The sequence below is a fragment of the Echiichthys vipera genome (genome assembly GCF_963691815.1).
Source record: "Echiichthys vipera genome assembly, chromosome: 22".
In the NCBI taxonomy this organism is placed as follows: Eukaryota; Metazoa; Chordata; class Actinopteri; order Perciformes; family Trachinidae; genus Echiichthys; species Echiichthys vipera.
This window is the reverse complement of record NC_139847.1, coordinates 6,475,019-6,502,945: the sequence shown is the minus strand read 5'-3', so window position 1 is coordinate 6,502,945 and position 27,927 is coordinate 6,475,019. Positions and strand designations below refer to the sequence as shown.

Below are 27,927 nucleotides of genomic sequence, written 5' to 3'. Positions count from 1 at the left end.
CCTAGTGCGTTTGACCAGTGTGAGTGCCTCCGCTCCACCGTGGACGGCCCCGCCTGAGAGAGGTGGGCTTTTGTAGAGCGCGTTTGCACATGTACGAGCACAAGCGTGCGCACGTGTACGAGCACAAGGCCTACGACGGTTCTGACGTAATTTATGTGCGCCTGTTCGGACATAGAAAATAGAAGGAGGGACCATGCGCAGACATTTAACAACAACAACAATGCCGGTGACAGGTTCACGTTGGTGTGATGCGGAGGTGGAGTGTTTACTGCAGATTTGGTCGGATGAAAATATTCAAAAACAGTCGACAAGACGCACAAAAACTCAGAGTTCTGTGGAAAGATTTGTAAACAAAGCGACGCATCGCTGTGACATCATCAATGCGTGTGCCGTGTTACAGCGTGATGACGTATGGACAGCAAGAAGCATTTGCGCGACGCCCAGGCAGTGTGAGTACAAACGGGCCTAGGGCGCGGGGGGAGAGGGAGGGGGGACAATTACCCTAAAGTCTGGGGCGCGGTGTGGAGGGAAGTGTGAGTGCGCCCTTAGAAGCTTCAGTATTGGAGGTTTTTATAATTCTTGTAACTGTTTCTAATTCCTTGTTGTGGTATACTTGTGTTGTCTCTGTTCTGTAGATTGTGTTCTTGTGACTGTTCCTAGTTCTCAGGTCTCTCTGAATCTCAATGAGACTGATTAAATAAAGATCCCACATACAAATGTTATAGGAAAGGCATGTCCTTAAAAAAGAACAAAAAAAAGAAGTTACATCCACAGAAGCAAATATCAGCTGCGAGTGGGAGGAATTGCATTAAACATCGTCTGACTCATGGAGCAGGAACTGCCGTGGTTTCATTTGATGAATAATTTGGTTGCAAAAAGAGCCACAGCTGCACCTGCTTAGCCTTTGGATTTTCTTGTTTTTACTGAATAATTTAAGAGGTACGACGACCAAAGTCTTCCGTTTGAGTCTCAGGGTACGTCCACAAGATAGATTTTCAGATTCTATCTGGATAGAGTTTTCCTTTGTCCACTCGGCCTCAGCTCAAGAAATATCTGCGTCGACATGAAACTGCTGAAACCGACTCAAAACGCTGCAGTACACATGCCAGGCCTGTATGCGGCGCTGCAACTCTGCCACAGTCACACACCAACAACGGAGAAGAAGAGACGAAGAGATGCTGTGAGATCTGGTAAATCTAGTTTCTGGTGTTTTGGACCCTGATGTGAAAGCATGTATCCCTCTGCAGTTACTGTCACACTTTTCAGACCTTTGCAACTTTATTTCTAAAAAGCGACAAACTTAGGGACTTATTCAGACCGTCAGGAAAAGGGTGAAATATATGGTAGTCCTTATTCATTCCCATGCATGCCGCTCAGAGTAGCCCAACTCTACAGCTGCTGAGGTGTGTCTCTCCCCCTCTGTCCTCTACGCAGCAGCACTGTTGTTGTCCTTGTTGCTATGTGACGGGATAGAAGTCGAAGGCCAGTCGAGAGGTGGGGCGATGACCTCAATTATGCGGCTTCTACCCAGATCTACCCACTCTAGGTTGCACCAGTCTAAAAAACACAACCTTATTAATACCTGTCTAATGTAGTGCTGAGTACAGCCACTCGATTCCGATTCACAAGGTCCGGATTCGATATTCAATATCCAATTCACATTACAGATGAGATACATCTTCATTTCATCGTCTCATCGCGATGAAGCCTTAAATATCCAGCAAGGAACGGCTGAATTAAGAGGACGTACAGATTGCTGTGCTCAGGTGTTCATATTTCCATACCCAAGGTATCATATTTGGGTGTTAAATAGGGTTAACTGGGATTAATTGGGGTTAATTTGTTCATTTACAGACATTAAGTAGCCTAGACTTTCCCCTTACTTCTAAATGGCTCCACTGGTGCATCCGGACTCAGAGAGTCTCATTAGTTTGGGTGTTTTAAATTCATGTTTTATTTTGTTTTTTGCTCAAATAATGGTGCAAAGATGCCAGCAGCTGGATTTCACTCCAGATGCAGATTCAGGCTATGGTTCATTCATTCCCTGTTGAACACCTACAAAAGCTCAGTCTGTCGGTGTTGATGTCTTTTAGAGAGAGGTGAGTGCAAGCAGCAAGTCACACAAAAAATAATTATCTCCAACTTAAATGTGATTTCATCTGCTATGCTAAAAATGTGCTTTTGGCTTCCTGTTACTCAGACCTCGGCTCTCTCTTTTCCGTCTCCACAAAAAGGCAGAACTATAATAGATCCAAAAAGTCACCTTGACAAACAAGGCGAGCTTCAACGAATGAGGGCCGCAAACAACGACTGTAAACCACCTTTCATCAGCTAATGGCTCTGCCAATCGTTGGCCTGCTAATCTTTCCGTCCACGTCTGCTTTTGTTGTTTTGTTTTGGTACACCAGAGCTTTTTATGGCAATCCAAGAGAAATGCTTTGTAAGTTAACGGCCATAATTAAATGAACTGTGGGACATGAGTGCGGTGTGGCTGCTGAGGCTCGCTGACAAAAGAGACTGTTTTTTTTTTAAACCAGAAAATTCTGCTCAGGAGGATTAGATGTGAAATGAAGCAGAGCGTCAATCCTGACAGTCTCCGTTCCCCCTCTGTGACATTTTCCTTCTCCCGTGCTGTGTGCGGCGTTTGCAAACTGAATCCATTAATGATTATGCCAGCCTGAGCCTGACATCGTGAGCGCAAGTGTGTTTCGCTAAACGTCTAAATAGATCCAATATCAATTTCGAAGGTGTGTCACCTGCACCGGAGGATGGCAGGCTCTTACAACAGGGCCAGTCACACTGACACAATGCATTAGGTCCAAATATGTGTGTGTTTCTGTGTATGTGTGGCGGACTCCCCCCCACCCCCCCATTTCTTATCTCCCCCAGTAAAACAAGCTGTCCACCACTGTCCGCAAACAAAAAGCAGCACTATCTCTCCTTTACCTTTCATCTTCTGCCCACTACCTTCTCTTCATTCAAGGCTTTTTTGCAATTCTCCTGTGGCGATCCAGCAATTCTCCATCTGTCTCCTCTGATAGCCGTTTTCCCTCGGTCCCATCACCCGGCTCCTCCCACCCCTCTCTGCAGAATTCATCTAATTGGTATGCTGGTCCTTACGTTTTAAGAATCTTTCTCAGTTCGATCTCCATCTCTTCTTACCCCCCAACACAGGATTTGGATTGATTTTGTGTTGTTCCAGTCCAGTGTGACCTCTATGTGTCCCGTCTCTCTCCTTCACATCCATCTTTACTTTATGACGCTTGTCTGGTCCCTCTGCCAAACAGCCTTTCGCTCACCGTCTGCCTTTTAATACCTTTTTAAAACATGAGCCCTAAAAAGGCATATACAGGAATTAAGATAGTAACAAGCTCCACTAATATGATATATAATGACCCGTCTCTTAATCAGCAACTAATAAAGCAAATAGTTTGCCCTGCAGACAAGTAAAAGTACAAGAATTATTGGATAAACACTAAAATCACAAAAAATGAATGTTAAAAAAAAGAACTGGTTCATTACCACGGATGAAGAGACCAACTTCATCAACAGAATATCGGAGGAGGAAGACGTCACACTGTCTAACTGACAAGTCAGGATTTTCAACAGGTGCCGAAATAAGGATCACCAACGACAATGTTTGTAATACCTCATCTCATCTCATCTTCAAACTCTTATCCGGGGTCGGGTCGCAGGGGCAGTAGCTCTAGCAGGGGACCCCAAACTTCCCTTTCCCGGGCCACATTAACCAGCTCTAACTGGGGGATCCCAAGGCGTTCCCAGGCCAGTGTGGAGATCTAATCTCTCCACCTGGTCCTGGGTCTTCCCCGAGGCCTCCTCCCAGCTGGACGTGCCGGGAACACCTCCCTAGGGAGGCGCCCATGGGGCATCCTTACTAGATAATCCTGAACCACCTCAACTGCCCCCTATTCAACGCAAAGGAGCAGCGGCTCTGCTCCGAGTTCCTCACGGATGCTGAACTTCTCCCCCTATCTCTAAGGGAGACTCCAGCCCCCCTCCTGAGGAAACACATTTCGGCCGCTTGTACCCGCCACCTCGTTCTGGTCATGACCCAGCTTTCAACACCATAGGTGAGGGTAGGAACGAAGATTGACCTGTAGATCGAGAGCTTTGCCTTCCAGCTCAGCTCTCTTTTCGCATATGTCTTGCTCAATTTGAGAACAAAAAAACCCTGATTTTTGAAACTCTCAAATATACAGTATTAGCCTGGCTTTCTTTTGTATGAAACAACCCTCAGGAAGAAAGAGCAGAAGCAAAATGTCATATATTCCATGGGCGGGGCAACTCTTCAAACCGTACTTTTGTTACTAAATTGATTTGAAAAAGAAGTGTCACGATCCGTCTGAATCAACTCAGGAAATGACAATGAATGATTGAGACCTAACCAACTAATTTCCTGTGGGTAACCCCTGCATGTAACCTCTGGTGCGGTAAAAAACAAACAAACACCACATCAAGATCTAAAAGCAACAGAATCTCAGCTAGATTTATTTTATTTAATGCTATAAAAGAAACTGGGGTCAAGTTTGAGATTTCTGTAACCTTTATTTTGAAAGACCTGGAACCTCACGAGCGTGAAGATGGCCAACGCTGCCAAATAGCGGCACAATCAGCTTACTAAATCGCCAAGACTTCTGACCTCCCATGCAGCCAAGCATGCTTTTGGCTGGATAATTAACACAAACACGCACACACACACACACACACACCCTTCTGCTCTCCCTTCCCATCCTGCCTGTACGTCTGCTTATGATGCGATGATCTCCCACGCATGCATGTGTGTTTGCATTGATGAATAAGCACGTCATTCTGCCAGCACGTGTGTGTGTGTCTGAATGTATGTGTCAGTGTGTGGGAGAAACAGTCACAGAAACAGAGGGGGCGAGTGTACATTCGCATAAGTAGGTTACAGGTAATACGTAACATGGTCGTGGTGTGTGTGTGTGTGTGTGTGTGTGTGTGTGTGTGTGTGTGTGTGCGTGTGTACCACATGGACAATACTATATGCACCATGGAGTGTGCAGGAAGTGGCTTCCCCATACAGCTATAAGGCAGTTAGTGTGTCCATCAGTGTGTGTTTTCCTGTGCGCTGTGACTCATATTTAATCTAAAGGCAGAAGCAGAAGTGATTCCTCCATACCAGCGAATGTGTGTGTGTGTGTGTGTGTGTGCCGGACCTATTGCTCATCAAGACCAAATCCTGGCATGGCTCTCCGCTGTGTACTTTTGCCCACAGCAGGGGAGCTATTTGAGCGTGTGACTGCATGTAGGTGGGTGGGTACTTCAGTTTTTTGACGTTGTTATACTAAGCTATCTAGTGTGCGTATTTGGTACGTGGGTGGCAGCTGACTCGTTTTTGGAAGGCGATGAGAGTTGAAGTGAGATATTAGCTATAAAACTGAATCCTCGGAGAAACTCTAAATTGAAGGAGAAGGACGGAGGGTTGAAGAGGAGAGAAGTAAACAACATCGACCATGAACAGTTTTGGACAGTTCAGTAGTTCTGTGCTCAACGTGAGAGAGAAAAAAAGAAAGAAGAGAGAGAGAGAGACAGAGAGAGTTAAAACATCAAACCAAAAGTTTGGATGCAATGAAATGAAACAGAAAGATGGAGAGATAAAAAAAGCCGCACAGGGCAAACAAGTGAGAGAAAGTGAAGGCGTTGAGTCGAGGCGTGCCAACAGAACAGAGGTGTGCTGGTGAGGAGGTAAGGGAAAGGCAAGTCACTCATGGAGCTGAATAAATATATGAAAGTGTGTGTGTGTGTGTGTGTGTGTGTGTGTGTGTGTGTGTGTGTGTGTGTGTGTGTGTGTGTGTGTGTGTGTGTGTGTGTGAGGGTGTGTGAGGGTGTGTGAGGGTGTGTGTGTGTGTTTCCTCTGGGGGCTAGTGTTGCCATCTGCACGATAATGTGTAGCTGTGCTGTACATCGCTCCTGGAAGAAATAAATAAATTAAAACAAACACGACTCTCTGATCACATCCAATCTCCGCCACAAACTCACAAACAACAACCGCACAGCGATTCCCTTATCAGTCTGTTATGCAACTCTTTGAACAAATGGCTCGCAGAAATGCATGTGGAAAGTGTTTTTCTCAATCTGTGAAACAGAGAGAGCATTATGAACGAGGAAGACCCAGATCTTATGGTGCCTTGGAGAGGTGTTGTGTTTCCTGAGAAGAAAGCACACACAAGCCTAACAATGTTCAGTAGTACAAACTTTTCTACTTGACAACAGAGCTCATTAAGGACGCGGTTCGGTGTCACAACCGACACAAAACTGGAAACAGAACTTCCGCTTTTAATGTGTTGTCGTCCTCTTCACGGTGTAAACCACAACAGCGAGGGGGAGGATCAAATCTAGCAAGAGCAGGAAGTTCCAAAACAGCAGTGATCGTGCGTGTCTATACGACCAAGAGCACCTGAATCCACAATACAGTGTTTTCATTTTCAAAACACCTAAAGAGAGGACAATCAGACAAATGGTAAATGGACTTATATAGCGCCTTTATAATCTTCTGACTACTCAAGGTGCTTTCACAGCATTTGTCACATTCACCCGTTCACACAGACATTCACACTGATGGCAGTGGACATCTACAGACCATCTAATCTAACCATTCACACCACATTTACTCACCCATGCGCAGCAGGGGGACCAATTCGGGGTTCAGTGTCTTGCCCAAGGACACTTCGACATTTGGACCGGGGGAGGTGGGGATCGTACCGCCAATATCTCAAATGAAGGACGACCCACTCTTCCACTGACAAGAAGAAATTGACTCGATGTGGACTTTCAGGGGGGTTTGGGATGGTAACTATCGGTATTTACAGCTCACAGGTTGACAGAAATACATATTTGAGTGTACCATTACGCTGTAATATGAGAACGTTTGTCCGGCTGGTTGGTTTGGTTTTGGCCTGGTCACAAACATTTGACAGTTAACTTACATTTGGAGCCAGTCGTGGTTCCAACGTTTTGAGCAGATGCTTGAGGCAGAAAAACGCTGCCAGAGCATTGAATAGAACTTGATCTGAGTCATATCTGACAATACGTTTAAAGGTAATGAGTCAGGGCTCCAGACTAACTTTTTTCACTAGAAGCACTGTGGCCCTCAACTGAAAAATTTAGGCTCGCAACCAGAAATTTTAAGGGGCACACACCGTAAATCAACATGCTGACCAAATATTCACATTGATACTAATTTCCACTGTATTACTAATTAATACTTTGAATTTGAAACAGCACTTTGTAATTTCTATTGTCAGTGTCACACTTTATTGTGTACTTTTGAAGATGCAACATAGAAGGTAAACCAACAGCATCAGCGTCATGACAGTACAATATTAAAAGAAATATACCGTGCATTCAGAATTGGGTTGCAATCTGGAGCCCTGTGAGTGAAAAAGCAATCAACCACAATCAGCGTGCGAAAAAAAGCTCACACATTTTCAGGTGCCGAGCGGGTGATGATCCTGAATGGTGCCACCCTTAATTGCAACAATGATTGTCGGCAATTATGAACAATTGCACACTTCTCGGAGGAAGGTGAGCGTGAACAACACCTACGTGCAGCATATTACGTGAGTGTGGGCAGGCATATTATCCCTTATGAGAGCAGAAATAGCACATCCTTTCACAGGTTTCCCTAGAATTTCATTTTTGGCAGCAGCATGTGCCAAAAATTGACCGCCACGCCCCCAAAACTGAACAAATAGATCGAAGAAAGTGGAACGTTACAGATTTGAGAACCAAGCCGTTCTGTACCTGGCTGCTAAATTTAATACAAGGCCAATTTCAATAATGACATCGCGCCAACACTGGTGAGTGTTCTGCTCGTGTTGTGTTTTTTCCCGTCTGCTTGGCTCCTTCATTACATGTCTATTTATGCCTTGGCAGTGTTAAGGACACCCGTTAAATTGGGAAGACTTCCAGGCAAAACGGTGCTAAAAATGCATTTGTATTTACTAACGCTTGAAGCAACGTGACGCAGCAGGACCGAAATAGAGCCCCGATGGTGATGCCGGTGCCAAATCGGGTGACAGCAGGTGGATCCGCACCAGCTCAGGGGAGCCGTAATGGCACCTCGAGTGTCGACTGCTCCGGAAACAATGGCGACAGAGGGGAGACTGCGTTCGGTGGCAGATCCATCACAGCTGTTCGTGAGGAGGGAGATGTGACTGCGGGGCAGAGCTGTAATGGTGGCAGGACAGCAGGGGACAGTAGATCAGAGGGATGAGTTATGGACAAGACTAGGGGCAGTACCCAAGACTAAAGAGATTTCTCGGCATCTCTGCATCAGAGAAGTGTGGCTGCGGGGAGACGTGGTTAGGGGAGAGAAGGAGAAAACACAAGAAAACCGGCAGGAGAGGAGAGAGACGGGGGAGAAAATAAAGTCTAATTTGAGTCTAATTCCTCCATCAGCTCACATCTCATATCTCCTCCTTGTGCCCCAGCTGCTCCCTTCCCATTCACCAAATCACCCGGGCTTTGATGTCGTCCTTTCATCATAAAGCCTCCATTTTTTCCTCCCTCTCATCAACCTCTCCTCCTCCCGCATCTTCTCACCTTCATCAACTCGAGCCCGTTTTCGCTCCTTCACAGCCTAATCCCCCCTTTTTTTTTCTCCATGCGCTCATCTCGCCCTCGGCTCACGCTCCCTCCCCCTTGACTTCTCACAGAGGGGGCTTCCTCTTCTCATTGTCATCGACCTGTTCTCGCCACCCTCTGTCTCTCTTGTTTTTTTTATGATTGGTGCATGGTGTTCAAGGCTTTCCTTAAGCTTGACATTTACACTGAATGGCCATTTTGTTATCACTAAATTATTCAGTGTCACAGCGCCTTTGATTTTCCCCTAAAGGTCCATGTAAACTGACATATATTTGATTTCAGCTACGTTAGCCAGTGTACATTTAGCATCACTTTGAGCAGCTTTGCAGAAAAATGGAAAGAATAACTCCTGAACGTATGTTCGGCAAGTTTTTCATTCATTCATCTTCAACCGCTGGAGCCGATCCCAAGCGACATCGGGCGTGAGGCGGGGTCCACCCTGGACAGGACGCCAGTTTATCGCAGGGCACATAGAGACGAACAGAGACAGACAAACATTCACACCTACGGGTGATTTAGAGTCATCAATGAACCGAACACAAATGTTTTTTGGATTGTGGGAGGAAACCGGAGAACCCGGAGAAAACCCACGCAGACATGGGGAGAACATGCAAACTCCACACAGAAAATAATAATAATATTCAACATATTCCAGTCAGTAACTGAGTGCAAACAGGTGAAAGCGCGCCGCTGTAAAGAAAAGGGTGCGCTGGATTTATAATACAAGACTAAACGAGAGCATCATTGCCAAACAGAAAGCAGCACAATCATTCTTGATTGTCTTGATTTCATAATCATTAGAAGCCAAACTTAAAGTGTAATTCCAGCGTAAAATCCTTCCATGGTCATTTTCGGCACTTACATACATCAAATGAGCCTCTACGTACGGTGTAGGGATTAAAAGGTCTTTTTTGACCACTAATGTTTCTCAAAATAACACCAAACCTGGGGCGGCCGGTGGAACAGTGGTTAGAGCAGTCGGCCCGTGTAAAGAGGCTGAAGGTCCCCAATGCAGCGGCCGCAGGATCGACTACTACCTGTTGACCTTTGCTGCATGTCTCCCCCTCTCTCTCACCCCATTTTCTGTCTTTCCTGTGTAATAAAGGCTTGAAAAACTGCCCAAAAAAAATAAAACCAAACCTCTGCAGTAGCATGATAAGTACGCCTACACGTGCGCCAGGATTACACTTTAATAATTGACTGAATATATGTTTGCTTTTGAACTGTTGATGTGACAAAACAGGCATTTTCAAGACGCCCCCTTGGATATTTTTGAACATTTCGTAGCCTCATTGATCCAGACGACCTTGAGTAACCAATCAATAGATAAATGAAAACGATAATCTACATGACATCGATCCTGCAAAGGGTCTTACTGGTTTGCTTGTTTCTCGAACCAAACAAACAGTATTTCATGTGAGCAACGCCAGAACTTTATGGACTCACTGACAGAATATTAGATGTGGCAGTTCAGAGGTCTGGAACCAGGCTAACATCACCCTTCACTTCATCATTTTCTCTTCTACTGTGCCCTGAAGATGCCTGATCCCTCTCTCCTCTTTTCCAGTTTCTTTCCTGCTCTAGTCTTTCTTTGCTGTGCCTCTATAGAGAGCGACAGTCACCCTGCTGACATGAGCCGACACTTAGCCTGAAGCAAGAACACCCTGCCAGGACATATACACACACACACACACACACACACACACATGTGAACACAGGAAAAGCATTATTTGATGCAAGTTTGTGGGTGAGGCAAGACAATTTGCACTCTGTGACGCATACATTGAAATTGCAAGGCATAAATACAGGGAGAACACACTTAAACACACACACAAGCACCATTAAGTGCAAGGTCAGACACTGAGTGCTAGCTAACATATACTGAAAATGACACTGCTGAAAGGCGGCTTTCAATGTGAAACCGCAGCATGAACAAACAATAACGCACATACTCAACTGCTATTTGATGTAATGTGCAAGTGAGACAGGCCAGATTCAAGTGCTGCAAAGAATGCAGTGAAGATGATACTTATAAGGCAGCAGAGAATGCACACACACACGCACACGCACACACACACACAAAGGCAAAGGTGAGGCAAGAAGCAGCTGCAATCACACCAACAAAGGCAACATGCAGCACGAGCACACACAATAACACACATCTACACACATTCATCCTTTGCGTAGGGTTCAAGATGCTGCAAAACCTGACAATGAGAGCATGAATATATGATAACCCTTTCATACACCAACATTAGCTTAAGACAGAAAGACATAAGTTGAGGCCAGATGCAGGTTCAAGTGTTTGTTATGAATAAAATGCAACGCTTTGAGCAGAGGCACTTGATTTGACCAGACACAATAACATACCACCGCCATTTGATGGAAGCTCCAAAGTGAGAGGTGAGGCAGATTCAAGAGCAGCGAACGGTGTTGAAAATGCAACGCTACTTGTTGTAGGTCTGCCTGAATAATATACAGTAGAGGACACAATAAACAGAAATGAACGGAAGCCGTTTCAATAGGCAGAAGATGTGATGTGACTTCAGGACGCATTTAGTTTTCCACTGTCAGTAAAATGCTACGTACCTCGAGGAAAAGTTAACACACAGGGAGAATTAGTTTTATATGCTTGTGCGAATACAAACACAAAAACTTGTTTAATCACTCAGGAAGACATTGTGTTAGGCACGATACCTTCAACATGATATTGGTCGGTCAAGATCATGGTCCTCACGTTTCCACCACAGCAAAAACGCATACATGTGTTGTGGCTTCATTATTCATGAGACCAGGGAGTTTCACTCTGTCCATAGACACGAAACGTTTGTGTACACTGCGCTTGGCAGAGTGCATTTTTAACACTAACCGAACCAAATGGAAAAGGAAACAATGTCGAAGCTTCGCCGCAGGATTGCACTGAGTCTGCCGAACTATAGGTGTGAAACTGCCTTAAGTAGTAACAGATGTCGAAACACTGCACAGAACAGCAGTTTTTAGTGTTTTGAGAAAGGATTGTATAACTCTGTAAAGTTAACGCGGTGTAGCATGACCTAACCCTGTCCACAAACTTTACCTTAAACGAGATAAGGTGACAGTATTAAGACAGTCTCCATAATGCAGTAATACAAGTACACACACACACACACACACAGGCAAAGGCTGAGGTGTCTTGTGTGCTAAAAAAAGTGACCTCTTGTTCCTTCATTTTTTTTTTATGCTTTCCATCGTGTCTCTCTCTCTCTCTTCTTCATTCTGTGCCAACCTCCCTCTCCCTCTGTCTTTCTCTCTCCATCTCTTTCCGTCTTGCTCTACTTCACACAGCCACAGGCAAGGACACACTAAGGCCTACTACTTCCTAAGGAGGGCAGAATCAAACTTTAACACACACACACACACACACACACACACACACACACACACACACACACACACACACACACACACACACACACACACACACACACACACACACACACACACACACACACACACACACACACACACACACACACACACACACACACACACACACACACACACTTACACTACAACACTCATATAGCAAACTCAACACTGTCAAAGTCTATCTCATATGTTTACCACAAAAAAGGATGTGTGTGACAAAATGAGGTTAATACGTGTTGCAGCGTTTGTACGCGGATTAAAAAATATATATTTAAACACCCTGAGCACAAGTTGTTGTTGGCAAGTTTGCTAATCATGTTTTTGCTGGTTTGCACTTTGTTATCCAGAGCACAGGGCTGTTGTCTGGCTTCTCCCTCTCGTCTAGGCCTGTGAGACTGAGCATGTGACCTGCAGAGTGTGTGTGTGTGTGTGTGTGTGAGTGTGTGTGTGATGCCTGTTATGTGTGTAGATGTATTTGCGTTTCATTAAATATGTGTGAGTCCTCTTTTTGTTGCCACATGTGCAACATGAGCGCACACACACAATATAATTGACCCTTCGTTAAAGCGATTACAGATTAATGAGCAGAGCACCCACCTAATCCGGTTTAGCTTGAGTGCGGGGAGACAATGCCATCCGAGCTCGCTGTGCACAACTGCAGAACAGGAAACCTCTATCTGAACGGGCAATTATATTAGCTTCCTGGTTATCAACCAATCAGAGCCGCTCCTGCCTCGATACAGCCCCATATCAGGCTGAGCATATCAAAGTGACAGTGCCAGCCAAGCAGGAACTGCTGAGCCAGAGGGGAAACAATGAGGATAAGTTTGTTCTTAAATCGTTTAGTAGTACCTTTGTTTCTTAACTGCTAAACATCCCATCAAGCCAGGAGACAGTTAGCTTAGCTTAGCATATAGAGCTAGTCTCGCTCTGTTGAAAAAAGTCAAAAAAAATCTACACAGCAGCACATTATTGTAGTTTTTTGCATGGGTTAAACAAGTGAGACATAACATTTTAATGACATGTTATTTTAGCAGATTGTTTGGAGCCAAGCTAGCGGTTACCCCCTGCCCCAAGTGTGTATGCTAAGCTAACGGCCTCCTGGATGTAGCTTCATATTTACTGTGCAGACATGACAGAGTGATATCAATCTTATCCTTAAACTGTGAACTGTCTTCTACAAAAACAGGCTTGTATTAATTTAGCAATGGGATTAATTTATTAAATTGGTTTAATCAGAGTTTCCATCTTTGAACATTATCTTGGTGCTTACTATCAGGTATATGGCGTGCTAGGATCAATGACTGAGATAAATGGGTTGTTGAAACACCATTTAAATACACAATGCCATCTTAGCAGTTAAAATAAAATATGCCAAAAAAATCAATAGTCATGAATCAGAATCATATGATATCATCACAACACGCGCACTCAACAACATACATGTAACAACCCCAAGAAATGAAGAAATATCAATGAATGATTGCCCGTAATCCTGGCAGGCACGGTGTCAAGGTCAATCTGTGTTAAGTGCATTACTTGTGTTATCACCCAGGAGAAACAGTATGTAACCTGAGCCGGAGCGGATTAGAGACATGTGCACACATTATTTGCATGGACTATGCAGATGTAACGTACAGTAGCAGCACAGAGGCACAAGTGTGTTGCGTTATGTCCAAATGCGGTTTGTTGCAAGAAGTCCGCGTGTTTATCTTTGTACGTGTGTGTGTGTGTGCATGTGTGTGTGTGTGTGTGTGCAATTACTCAATCTTAACAGTGTGATTTTGCCCTCGGCGAGAGAAATGTTCCACACAGCTTCCTCCCTAGATACTTTTGAGAAACATAAACACACTCCGGTATGCACTCAATAAGAAAACTTTATTTTTCCAGCTCATCCAGATTATGTATCAACAGGCTGAAAATGAGATTATGCAGAAAACGCTTTGTCATAATAACATTATCCGCTCTGAATGTGTGTGTGTGTGTGTGTGTGTGCGCGTGTATGTGTGTGATTATGTACCTGTTGTCGGCATGATTTGCTTCCCTCACAGTGTGTCCTTTTATATAACTGGACGCCAGCGTGTCCTTGTTAATAACACATTAGATGAAAGCGAAGCATATGTCAGTGACATTGTCCGTGAATAGGTGTCACTGCGCTGCACTGTGCGAATGGAAATGCGTGTGCGTGCGTGTGTGTATAAAGTGTGTGTGTGTGCTAGCTGCCAGATGGGAGTCTATGATTGCACAGTAGAGGGATCACTGCCAGGAGACTTGAGCAGTGTAGCTCTCAAAAACACACACACAGACCTTACAACACCACAACAAAGGCCTCCTCAGACCGCAGCAGCTAAATCGGCTACACCATCTACACTGCAGCAGCAGGAGGAGGAGGACAAATCAGCTTCACTACCTTTATTCACCGCTCCTCTTTCTCTCTTGAGTCTACATATAAGCACTCATCACTGGGAGGTTCCTTTCTCTTCCAAAGTCTTGTTGGAAATTGCCTGCTTCAATGCAGACCCTAACTGCCAAATCAATGGTAATGTCCTCAATATGAGACAAGGCTCAAAATACAATGTGCATATTCATGCTAGTGCACGTAAAAAACGAGTTGTGCACGTAATTCGGTCATCTCTACACGCACCGATGCCCAATAGAAAGTATGTTGTGCAGGGCTGCAAACTCTCACGCTTGGAGACTCACAGTCGACACACTCTCAGGCCGCAGGTCCGTATTCTCACATATTGAACGTTTTTTCTAACCGTTGACTTCACCGTGCGAAGAAAGGCGTCGACAAAGTGTGGACAGACAAGACGGCAGCACCACGTACAGCTCGATCAAGCCAGCCTACGCTTGGATTTTGAAGTGCGTTAGAGCGGCGAAAAGGAACTATGAAGGACTCGCATTTCAACCATAATGTATTCAACATCATATATAAATACGTCTTTGCTGGATACGTGACATCAGCAAAGATTGCTTATATGAAAAACCCCATTTGCTGATCAAGATTACCTTGACTGTGATTATTTAGAATCACTTTACATACAGTGACGTAATTTTAAACAATCATAGTCAAGGTTATTTTGACTATTATTGATTGGTCAGGTTGTTTTGACCCATTTTCAAGCCTCCAAACTGACACGGCTATCCTGCACATTTTATTCTTAGGCAGGTCTATAAAAGAGCATTTTATGCCACTGTTTGGGCAACACAGCAATGAAAGGCACGCCAGTGAAAATTCTTCGGAGTGGGTTTAGCAGCTTTTTAAAGCTGGGTGAGAAGTTTCACTGCAGGTTTTTAACAGTCTGCCAGCCTTCAAGCTGCTGAGCAAAACATGAAAACACTCGCTTCACTGTGGCAGCTTTACGGGCTTCGACTGCAACATCGTTCCGATGAATACCGCTAATAAAAATGCATTCCTTTAAGCCGACGCCATTGGTTTAAACAGATTGTTAAAAGGCAATAATGGCCATGTATGTAATTATCTCCCCTCTACTCCCTGAGGCTTTTATCAGAAATAGTAAATAATCATGGATACTATTCAGGGTGAAGGAGGAGGGGGTTTGCACTCTATCGCTCTTTGACTCCAACGGGCGAGCCGAGCCGCAGAGGAAACTTCAGACCTCTCGGCCTCTCAGCTGTGCGGAAGAACGAGCAGCGCCAAGGCAAGTGGCAAAGCTTCTTAATTATCACTACTACCCCCTCTGCCTGTGTGTGTGTGTGTGTGTGTGTGTGTGTGTGTGTGTGCAATAGCCTGTTGGCACTATCTCCATTTCTTTCCATACGTGTGTGTTCAGCAGCCCGGGTTTCGGGGGGGCAGGGTGGATAATGTAATGCTGACACTCGAGGAACGAGACAAGTGTCATCCCACTATTGTGTTGCAGGGCAATTACAGCAAAACGGGTCTAACAAATGCACGATGTATAATTCAGAACATCCTGCATTTCTGCACCACGCTTCTGCATATCAACGGTGTTCATTACTCGGCCAGTAGATGAGCATTTATTTTTAATGCCCTGCCGTTTTCATCGCGACTAAATGTGAACATTGTGAAGGCAAAACATGTTACACTATTTTGTATCCTCGGTAAAAGAGAGTGGAACGATGTTTTAGATGAAGTTCACTATGGAGGTGCGTGTCCTGGCTACTCAGAGTCTTTGATATCTTGGATTATGGTTCACAGTTTGTTTGGCTCGTGATCGTTTGAGAAAACCGCAGCTTTCAATTTTTCTCATTTCCCGATTTAGCGGTGAAGCGTTCAACCGGGGAGAGTTCCTTTTTCAGGGCGGTTTGACTACAAGAGGAAATCCAGCGGCCGTAAAATTAGAGACATTTAAAGAAAAATACATGTCCTTCTAATCATGTTATGTGTGAAATTATCATCTGTCTGCTCTGGGAGATCAAACATAGTCTAATGTTGAAGTCTCAGCGAGTCGCTCTGGGTAAAAGTATACAGAACAGGAATTATTACAGCTCCCATATTCTGCTCATTTATCAGGTTCATACTTGTATTTTTGGTTTCTACTAGAACATTTTTACATGCTTTAATGTTCAATAAACACATTATTTTTCTCATCCTGTCTGTCTGAATATACCTGTATTCACCCTCTGTCTGAAACGCTACGTTTTAGCGCCTGTCTCTTTAAGAACCTCTCCTGAAAAAGACCAGTCTGCTCTGATTGGTCAGCGTTTCAGGGTCTTCTCCATCTGTGCTCTCTGCATCTCTGCACAGGCATTTCAGCGCCACTTTCTAACTATACATAGTATAGTTGTGACATCACAACCATACAGGAAGTCCTGACGGCTCGTTTAAAAACCGTTTCTGAATACGGGCTGTGTGCATTTCTCTGTGGATTAAGCGTTTTGATACTTTCACATTATTTCAGCACCTCAACCTGCTTTATAATAAAAAAAAAAATACAACGGGATCGCACTTTTTACAATAGCAAACAGTTGCTTGCTCGGTTACTTTAAGATTTAGATGAGAAGAGCAGTACCACTTAAGTCTGTATGCCAAGTATGAAGCTCAGACAGCACGCGATTAGCTTAGCATAAAGACTGAGAGCAGTGGAATTCAGCTTCAAGTCAAAGTTTAAACATATGCCTTACAACGCCTCTAAACTCTGTAATTATCATGTTATATCTATTGTGTTTACTTCATACACAAATTGAATGGTATAAAAAACAATCTGGGAGTTCAGAGGGAGATACTGGGCACAGGCTGTTTCTTGCCCAACACTGGTTCACAAGACAAAACTCTTTTTCTCTATTGGTCAAAATTTGACCCATTTTCCACACTCCTTCCTATAGATTCGTGGTTGCTCTGGGAAAAGGACTCCCCTACTCTCCCCTACTCACTCGTGCCTTGAAAGCCACATTGAAGCACAGACCCTGCATCCATCTATGGAGCTGAGTCACGGGACTCTCCCCCCTCCTCTGCTCTGTGAGGAGACCTTCGTTAATAATGCAAGGCAGGGAAGCTCTGCGACAGGGCCCATTCCTGGAATACCTGACGCAGAGCATATAGCAGCACAAGGGGGGCCTTAACTAAACCCTAGCTGGATGCTGGAATCCCAACCATTTGCGGCGTGAACGCTGGCTGGGCGCCGTCCGCATTCCACCTGACAGCCAATACACCTGAGAGCTGCTAATCTTTATTCACGACAGCCTCTGTGCGAGCGAGGTGAAGCTCTGAGCCTGGTGGAGCAGCTCCTGGGCTCATCAGTGGGATTATCTGGCTGCAGGAAATGAAGGCGAGACGGAGGAATGACAATGAACCCAGCAGCACCTGTTTATATACATGTGTGTGTGTGTGTGTGTGTGTTATGATGACACCGCAGAGAGGGGAATCAACCGCTACATCGCACTGAAAGAGCTGGTTTAGGGCCAGTGAAATGATTTATTCCACCCTAGTAACCTACAGAATAGAAGGTCAGGAGGGCTGAACACAGAAATGACCTCACGTCGCGCTGATGGATAAGGGTGGAGTGGATTTCAACCGGCTGTGTTTCTGTGCCCTTCAAAACAAAGATTCTCGGTGTAAACAGCGCAAAGTGATATCATCTCTTGGATATTTCCTGTCACTCCCCCGCTGAATATGACAAACAGCGATGATATGTGTGGTATTTGTTTGTTTTTTTCCAGGTTTCTCTACAAATCCTGGAGCAAGAAAGCCGAGTGCGTGTTTGTCGCCTGCCGGGGTGAATTCTACCCACAGCGCCGCATAAACAGCATGCCTATAAGTGGCATTTTTAGGGTAGACGGAAGAGGTTAGAGCAGCAACACCTCCGCTACAGAGGAGGGGGGAAGTTCGGAGTCCTTCTTGCAGCAACAGAGATTGAGCAACAAGAGGCAAACTGGCAGCTGCAAAACAACACACATCAGGACTGAATTTGAGTCCGTAGGAAATAAACAGCAGGTTCTTCTAGCTCCGGAGGACTGTGCCGCAGATTAGTTTGCGCCCCGTTTTCTGGAGGCTTCCCCCTGCACAGCTTGCGTGCGTGTGAGAGAAATCCTATTTAAATGTAGATGCTTCTTCTCCCGTCTCCCGCTCTCATCCTCTGCCTCTCTCCATCCCCGGCTCTGCGAGTCTCTCTCAGTTACTGCAGTGAAATCAAAAGATATCTGACAGACCGTGACACCCCCCCTCCCCCAAAATAAAATAACAGTGCCTACATTGGCCAAAATATTCGACACCGTTTGTGGATTAGCGAGCAAACACAAATACGGTAATACTCTTCCTGTCGAAGACAACGGTCAGGAAGAAAGAGATTTTAAATGCAGGCTGTTTGTTTTATTCAAGCTCCAAAATAAAGAGTGTGTGGTTTATTCACACGCGTACTGTGCACACACACACACACTGCACACACGCTGCCACAATGTTAAGAGGCAAAACACACCCTTGGGGCTTTGCTTCTTCTAACCCAGTAAAGCCCCCAAAGCATTTTCTTTAGAAAGCCGCATTAAGGTGTCAGAATGTGAGCGTTGTGTGAAGTTTTTAACAGCGTGCTTTATTCCCACTAATTGCTCTCAGTAAACATCTGGAAGGAGGCAGTTGAGTCCAAAACAACACGATTTAAGGGCAAACCTGCAGATTTTACAAGCACAAGCGTGGTTTAACAGGTGAAAACTGCAACACGACGGGCTTTTGTCACCGCGAATAGACACAAATAAATCCATAAACATCTCGATTCAGTGGGAAAACCCGTCATCAGCCCTCACACTCTTCATTCCTAGAACCGCGTGAGCGCCACTTCACTCCCAAGAGGTTAACCCTTGACCTTGAGTCTAACTCATGACCACGGTTATAAACCACGGCATCATAAACGCGAGGGGGCAGACTTCAGGGGGCTGGAGCACATATATGGATATCACAGCAGATGTGTGTGTGCTTTCATGCAGATGAAACAATATCACAGGGTAAAAGAGCAGCTGATACAGTGCAGCTGGATCCCTACCAGTCAGACAAAGAAGCCTACTTGAATGTCTTTGTCTGGGACGAGGTGGATATAAGGTGTCTCGCAGACTGTGACCTTGCTGCAACAACAACTTTCTGTGCCACGCCAAGAAAACAAGAAAAATCATTCGTTTCTGCATCTTTCCCTTCATGTTACGGCTGCGTAATACATATGGAAACAAACGTGCCCTGCTACAGTTGAAGTGACAGCCTGCAACCCAGTGCTTCATCAATCTTTATGTCTGCATTGATCCTGGTGGGCAACAGCTGAGGGAAGCTATCTGCTGGGGGAAAGGCTGCAGCTGCCCCCAACACAAACAGCCTGTGTTAGTATGAAGATAACCAGGGAGCTTGCATGTGCTATTTATATTAATGGGTATAATGAGTATTTGGGTGAACTGTTGGGAGTCAAGTGGGGTCCTTAAGGGGCTAACAATGGTCCAATCAGAGGAAGATCACAGGTAAATATCCCAATTAGAGCAAATCAAAAAGGGTTTAATGGGTTTTCCTATATTAACAGTAGCATATGAGGTCGCCCATGGGTGTGTGTCTGTTTGAGAGTCCCCAGTGTAAACACACAGACTGGGTCATTCCCCACTGAATAAAAAATGATATGTCATGCTATTTAATTTTTCTTTTACATACCTCGGCACGCAGCTCGGTGAGGAGCGGTCCACCTCCCAGGTGGCGTACAGGTTCATGTGGACCGGCCGGTTGGAGGTGATGCAGACCGGCTTGGAGGGCTGCATGTGCGGCGAAGGGACGCCCCCAGTCCGCGGGAGCCCTCCTCGCTCCGACATCCTGGAGGCTGAAAACGGGGTTTCAGGCGGAGCTGAAGCGGAGGAATACCCGTAGTAGCCTGGCTCCTCCGTGTGTGTATGTGTGTGTGTGAGTGTGTGTTGTCCTTCGCCGTATTTTTCACGCGCAAATGCGTAAAAAAAGACGCTACAGTGAAACGCTACAAAACGGAAAGTTGGTCCGTTTTTGCGCGCTGGTTACTGAACGCCCGGTAGTGGAGGAGACATTGTAGCCGAAGACAGGCGGTTAAATCCCCGCGTCTGTCTGTGTCTGTGTCCGTGTGTGTGTGTGTGTGTCTGTGTGTCCTCTCTCTGTCACAACTTCGCGTCGGTTGCGGGTGTGTGTCGGTGCAGGAAGCGGAAATTTCTCTCGCTGGAGTCGCACAATGAGACCGAGAAGCACCGAGCTACGCCTCTTCAGCTCAGAGGACGTAAGGCACGAGAGAGAGAGAGCGAGAGCGTAGAGCGAGACACAGAGGGGTGGGGGTGCGGGTGTGTGTGTGTGTGTGTGTGTGTGTGTGTGTGTGTGTGTGTGTCTGTGTGTGTGTGTGTGTGTGTGTGTGGGGGGGGGGGGGTGGCCAATAGGGAGCTGTGTGATGTTACTGGGTTTTCTTTTTTAAATGACTCTTTACATATTTTATTTTGAAAGGTTGTAGGCTGTCATTCAGTTGTACCTATTATACATTGAGACAATTTTATAATATTATTAGTATTACTTTATTTTTTTCTATAAGCTATATATATTTATTTTTAATGAATGCATTTGTTTTTATTTAAATTATGTTCTGAAATGAATGTATTATGTATGTTTTTTGATTATTAACTTGATGATTTACTTTTATACTGTTGTTATGATTTGGCACTATAAATAAAATTGAATTGAATTGATTACATTACATGTTTTTGCATCATCACACGCACACACGCGCACACACACAAACTTCTTTTTTATTTTATATTATTTTTATTTCTTTATTTAGTTGTCGTAATTTATTATACCTATGAAATGTATTGTTGTTTTGTTTTATTGAATATTTATACTTTGGCAACATAGTCATGTGACATTTATGCCAATAAAGCTGAATTTAATTTAATTTAATTGGTTTTGCTTTATTGTTTATGTTTTAGACTATTTTTCCAATAGTTTTTCATTGTATTTATTCTTATTATTATTATAATCATCAATAAAAACATATTATAAAAAATAAACTGATATATTAATAATAATATTTATCAAATAATAAAACACTATAAAATATTATAAATATTGTAAAAATATTATGTTTTAACCAATAATTTGATATGTCATTATTATTACTATCATTATATGTCTGTCTGTTTATCTATTATATATATGTTATATATATATATATATATATATATATATATATGTTTATTTCATTATATTACACTATGTTGCATAATATGGTGCATGACATGATGTATAGTAGCGGTACTTGTTTAATTAATTTAAATTTATGTTTTGAAATTAATTTATTATGTATGTTTTATGATTAAATTACATTTTTTACGATTGTTTTCCATTATTGTTCATGTTTCTGACTATTTTTTTAATATTTTTATTGTTTTAATTCCTCTATTTACTGCTATAAAATATAAAAACTAATATATTAATATAAAGAATATTTATAAAATAAACAAAAACACTATAACATTTTATAAATATTGTAATAATATTATGTTTTAACCAATAATTGAATGTATTATAATTGAATATATTATTGTTATTATCATTATGTCTGTCTTTTTATCTTGTATTTTATTTTATTTTATATTTTTCTTTCATTATGCTGCATAATACTGTAGCATATTATGGTGTATGATGTGATGTAAAGTAGCAATAAATATGCAAACCTTTGTTGTATTTTGTTCTTACACTCTGGATTATTATACTTACTGTGTAAACCTGGTTTACAGCGTATGCAAAGTACAGTACATGCTATAAACTAATGTCACCAAGGTCATGCAAATAAAGCAAATGTGAATTTTAAAACAGAAAAGAGATAAAAATTGTCTTGAGAACTTGGACCCCACCAATTATTAGCCAGTTTCTCACCATGGCTGCTGTTTACATATCTAAAAGTAAACATATCAACATATGTTTAAATGAACATGATTTCATAATGTGTCAGCACAGAATTTACAACATACATAAACAAAATCAGCAGCTACAAATACATTAAAGGTCGGGTCAGTCGGAAACCTCTATCAAGTAAATATAAACTAAAACATACATGGCTCAACTGTGGCTCAGTGGGAGAGTGGGTCGTCCTCCATTCCTCCATACGATCCCCACCTCCCCCGGTCCGCATGTCGAAGTGTCCTTGGGCAAGACACTGAACCCCGAATTGCTCCTCTACTGCGCGTGGTTGTGTAAATATGGTGTGAATGGTTACATTAGATGGTCTGTGGATGTCCACTGCCATCAGTGTGAATGAATGAGTTAATGTGACAAACACTGTGAAAACACCTTGAGTAGTCAGAAGACTAGAAAGTACATATAAAGTATATATAAGTACCAGTCCATTTATCATATTTATCTATAATTGTGTCGTCAAAACCAACTAACAACAGCATTTTACAGCGTTAAAGGTTCATAAAAAGGTCATAATTCATCTGTAAGTGGAAACACACACCTTTTTATCCTTACAAGGAAATTGAGTCAAAGCATAAAACTCAGTAATATGCCAATAATGACCCTTTATTCACACCACTCATCATATTTGTATGACACAGTGTTGCTCGAGTGTCATACAGGAAGACAACAGCTACTCTGTTTTCTATTTTGGGTCCATATGGCACACCGTTTGGAGTCGCAGGTGCTTCTGAAATGACTCCAATTAGTCATACGCACGTGCAAGCTCACACACACACACACACACATGCATACACACACACACACACACACACATGCACACACGCACACACGCACACTCCTCCGTTCAGCTGGTGTGAGCAGGAAAACACACAAAGATGCAAAACCGGTTACAGTGTGACAACTCAGCTCGCTTTCATGTCGTACTGTGAACTTTTTTGACCTTTTCCTTAAAGTGTCATATACATCAACCGTACATGTAGAGGGAAAGATGTTTACCTACTTCTGCAGAGCTGATTCAGAGGTATAAATGCTATATATTTATTTCTATTCAACCTTTTTTTAAACCAGGAATAAGCCCATTGAGATTCAGAATCTCTTTTGGCCAAGAGAGCAGCACAGTAGCTAAGTACACACAAACTAAAACAACAACAAAACAAACATAAAACCAGTTAAAACAGTTTGGCAAATCACATCATTACATCATAACCACCAGCTGCGTTCGGTAAGAGGACATGTGCATTCAGTAATTAAATAGTCCTTGATCCTATAGCTTTAAAATCTTCCCTACTTGGGAGGTGATCCAGTTTAAGATGAATTATTTATATTTATACCAGGAAGAGGCACTTTCACCAAAGACAGTCCACGTACGAGGAATAGCGTACAATTCAATTTAATTTCAGAGATGTTCCAGGCACGTCCAGCTGGGAGGAGGCCTCGGGGAAGACCCAGGACCAGGTGGAGAGATTTGATCTCCACACTGGCCTGGGAACGCCTCGGGATCCCCCAGTTAGAGCTGGTTAATGTGGCCCGGGAAAGGGAAGTTTGGGGTCCCCTGCTAAAGCTGCTGCCCCCGCAACCCGACCCCGGATAAGCGGCTGAAGAAGAAGAATTACTTTATTTATCCCGCACGGGGAAATTGAATTTTTCACTCTTATTATTATACATGTTTCACACACACAGGCCCGAAATACACACATGCACAAACAGGACCTATACATGCAATTAAGGAGAGATGTTAGAGAGAGGGGGCTGCCAGTGACCAGCGCCCCGAGCAGTTGGGGGTTTGGTGTCTTGCTCAACAGCACCGAGGCAGTGCCCAGGAGATGAACTGGCACCTCTCCAGCCACCAGTCCATGCTCCATACATGGTCCAGACGGGGACTTGAACCAGCAACCCTACAGTTCCCAGCCAAGTCACCTATGGACTGAGGTACTGCCGCCACTGGGGTCCCCTGCTAAAGCTGCTGCCCCCGCGACCCGACCCCGGATAAGAGAGTGAAGATGAGATGAGATGACAGTGCTAGATCATAACAAAAGTTATCTCAAGACACTTTACACATGGAGAAGGTAAAGACCACACTCTGTGACTTATTCTTGATTTACAGAGACCCGACAATTCCCCCATGAGCAGCAACAAGTCACACTATCTTTAATAATATAGTTACTATATACAGTATGAATCCAGCCATCTTGTGCACACTGTGCTGCTGTATTTTGGGAGAAACCAGACACATATGCTTGTCTGTGTTGTATTTTTCCACTTCTGTTTATCTCATAATCTGGAAGCGACTCTCGGAAACATACGTCGCCTCTGCAGCTCTCCCACAGTTTGGATGCCGGTCAGTGCAGCGCAGAACAGGTGCTTTGTTTGCACCCTGAGGTGATAAAGGTAGGGCTGTGATTACAATCTGTGAACGTGAATGTGAACCAGAGGGTGACCTAATCACCCCGCCGACGTCACAGCACGGCTGGCTGCCATCAGCCCGATGTTTGTTTCTTCACTGGCAGATTTTCACAGCAACAAAATGTGTTTGAAACGTTCAGGCATGGTTTAACTGCAACCAGATTAGAAAGGACTGCAGTCTTTTTTAGATTACGCTCCCTCATTTCCATGCACTTCCAGATTTTCATGTCTTTATTTATTATGAAGTAGGTGGAGGTGCAATATAAATACTGTGAAAGTGTATATATATACATGACGCTTCCTGCTACTATTATGATTTATAACCTTAGCTGTGCCTGTTTCTGCTATTCTGCTGTATTAATAAGTCATATTCACATTACTATAGATATTATTATAGTTACTGGATGTGTGTCTGTCTCTGTCTTTGTGTCTGTCTTTGTCTCTCTCTGTCCATCTGTCTGTCTTTTCTCTCTTTCTCTCTCCTTTTCTTCCTCCCCAACCAGTGCACTGATGATAAAGTGCCATTACAGTCATTTCCCGGCTGCAATGACGGTGCAGAGAGCGAGCGAAGAGGCTGAAGACCAATCAGAGCAGAGTGGTCTTTTCCAGGAGGTGGGGTCTTAAAGAGACAGTGTTTCAGAAGAGGGTGAATACAGGTATAAGACAGACAGGATGAGAAAAATCATGTGTTTATTAAAGATTAAAGCATTTAAACATGTTCTAGTAGAATCCCAAAATACAAGAATGAACTTTAAAATGAGCAGAATATGGGACATGTAAGGTTTTCTAAATTTAAAGCCTGTTTTTTGGTTGCATTGTTTGGACACAAAGGTAAAACACCAAATATCTTTTCACGCACTGCTCAATTTTGAGATTTTGGGCTATTTGGCTTCTTTAAGAAGAAGAAGAAGAATTAATTTTATTTATCCTGCAAGGGAAATTAAATTTCACTCTGTTATTATTATTATCCAGGTTACACACACACAGGCCCAGAATATTTGCCCGAATTACACACTTGCACTAACAGGACCTATATACATGCAGTTAATGGAGAGCTGCCAAAAGCTCAGCGCTCTGAGCAGTTTGATTCCTTGCTCAACAGCACCTCGGCAGTGCCCAAGAGATGAACTGGGACCTCTCCAGCCACCAGTCCACGGTCCACACAGGGGCTCAAACTGGCGAGCCACCTATGGACTGAGCTACTGTCGCCCATTAACATGTCTTCTTTCAGACCAGTGGTAGTCCAGTAAAGATCCAAAATACACATTTATGTGTTTATTTTACTTCACTTTGTCTGTTTGTGTCTGTAGCTTTCTCCTAAATTTACAAAAAGTTAGAATGAGATAAGACATCATCAGCATATTTAAACACAACATTTCACAACTTCATCTCATCTCATCTTCAGCCTCTTATCTGGGGTCGGGTCTCGGGGGCAGCAGCTTTAGCAGGGGACCCATAACTTCCCTTTCCCGGGCCACATTAACCAGCTCTAACTGGGGGATCCTGAGGCGTTCCCAGGTCAGTATGGAGATCTAATCTCTCCACCTGGTCCTGGGTCTTCCCCGAGGCCTCCTCCCAGCTGCATGGGCATATCCACAGTATTTAATTTGTGTTTACTATAATAAATTGTTAATTTAATTGACTTTTTTTGTGTTTTTGAATTAATTTAATTGCTTTTCCCTTTAATAATCGCTTACACATGTAATAAAGTAGATGATAAACTAGATCAGCTAATATAATAATATATAGGTTGATTTGATCACAGTAGGGCCCCGTATTGCCAGCAGTTCTGTGTCTTTTAATGGCGTGCAGCCAGTGTATAGAGGTGGTAAACTGTTTAATGTGTTGTAGACTGCAGATTCAAACATTATCAGTAAACCAGTGAAACCTCCACCTGCTCACTTATTCAAATTACAGTGAGAGAATAGAGTTTGGCAAAGACCAAAGCTGATGTCACTGGTTAGCTCTTCCTCTTGGATGGAGGGTGTGACGATCAGCGGGTTCACCGATGAGCTGGACTTAAAACCACGCAGAGTCTCCGTCCCTGGCTCTGGATAATCAGCCCAATGACTTCAACGCAGTGCTCTTTTTAACACGCTTTTCTCACCACCGCTCACTGGTTAAGAGATTAGAATCAAGCAGATTAAAGCAGTCACGGGATAATCCTGGGTTACTTTTTACACACTGCCCCAAATCTGCCAGGTCATCAAGTGACACTGCAGCCGATGTCAGAATCTGTTACGCAACATATTACTTCACCACATATGGAGATCTACTATATATTACTTTCATATACAAAGTATTGTGCGGTGCATGTTTGCAATAGATTTGTTCTTATATTATAATATTATACTGAATGTGCTGTGCATTTTTAATACTCTCTGTATTTGCAATATTAGGGAAAATATATCACTACATAAAAGTTTGGACTGCAATTAACGATTTTACCAATTGTTATATTATTATAGATTTTATATTATCTGTAACATGTTAGATAACAGTGGAAATGCCCCTTATAATAGGTGTAATTATAACTTCCCAGAGCCCAAGATAATATATTAGAAATGCTTTTTTTTTGGCCAACAGTCCAAAACCAGAAGACATTCAGTTTTATATTTTATATAACAAAGAAAAACATCATAAACTCACATTTGAGAAGCTGGAAACTGGGATTTTGGGCGTTTTTGCTTGAAAAAATGACTGAAATTAATCGTGAAGTAATCATTTCAGCTCTAAACCATAACAAAATAATAATAATAATAGGATAAAGGATAAAATGAAAAAAATCCTGACAAATATATGTATGAATATATATATATATATATATATATATATATATATATATATATATATATACATATATATAAGAAAAGAAAATAATCTATGTAAGTATATGAATAAATTAATTCATTAACACATAAATGAAAAATGACCCACACATACACTAAAATTTCCTTTTGTAGAAATAGGATTCATCTATATAAACGTGTACTGTGGTTCATAATAAAGGTACCAATGAGCGATACACTGGAAAACCAGAGAGTGCTGGGAAACAGAGGCGAAGTCATACCTATGATGCGGGCACCTGTTCCATAGGTCTGCTACAGTCATTATTA

At 43.1% G+C, this 27,927-nt stretch overlaps 1 protein-coding gene across 1 annotated transcript in view; it reads right to left on the bottom strand.

The window, feature by feature from the left end:
- The window catches only part of pacs1 (phosphofurin acidic cluster sorting protein 1), a 61,189-nt gene extending 40,544 nt beyond the window's left edge, over positions 1 to 20,645 (bottom strand). Inside the window, exon 1 of the mRNA XM_083936667.1 lies at positions 20,138 to 20,645. Within this exon, the coding sequence (XP_083792793.1) occupies positions 20,138 to 20,292 (155 nt within the window). The 5' untranslated portion in view covers positions 20,293 to 20,645. The remainder of the gene's footprint in view (positions 1 to 20,137) is intronic.
- Between the last annotated feature and the right edge of the window lie 7,282 nt (positions 20,646 to 27,927).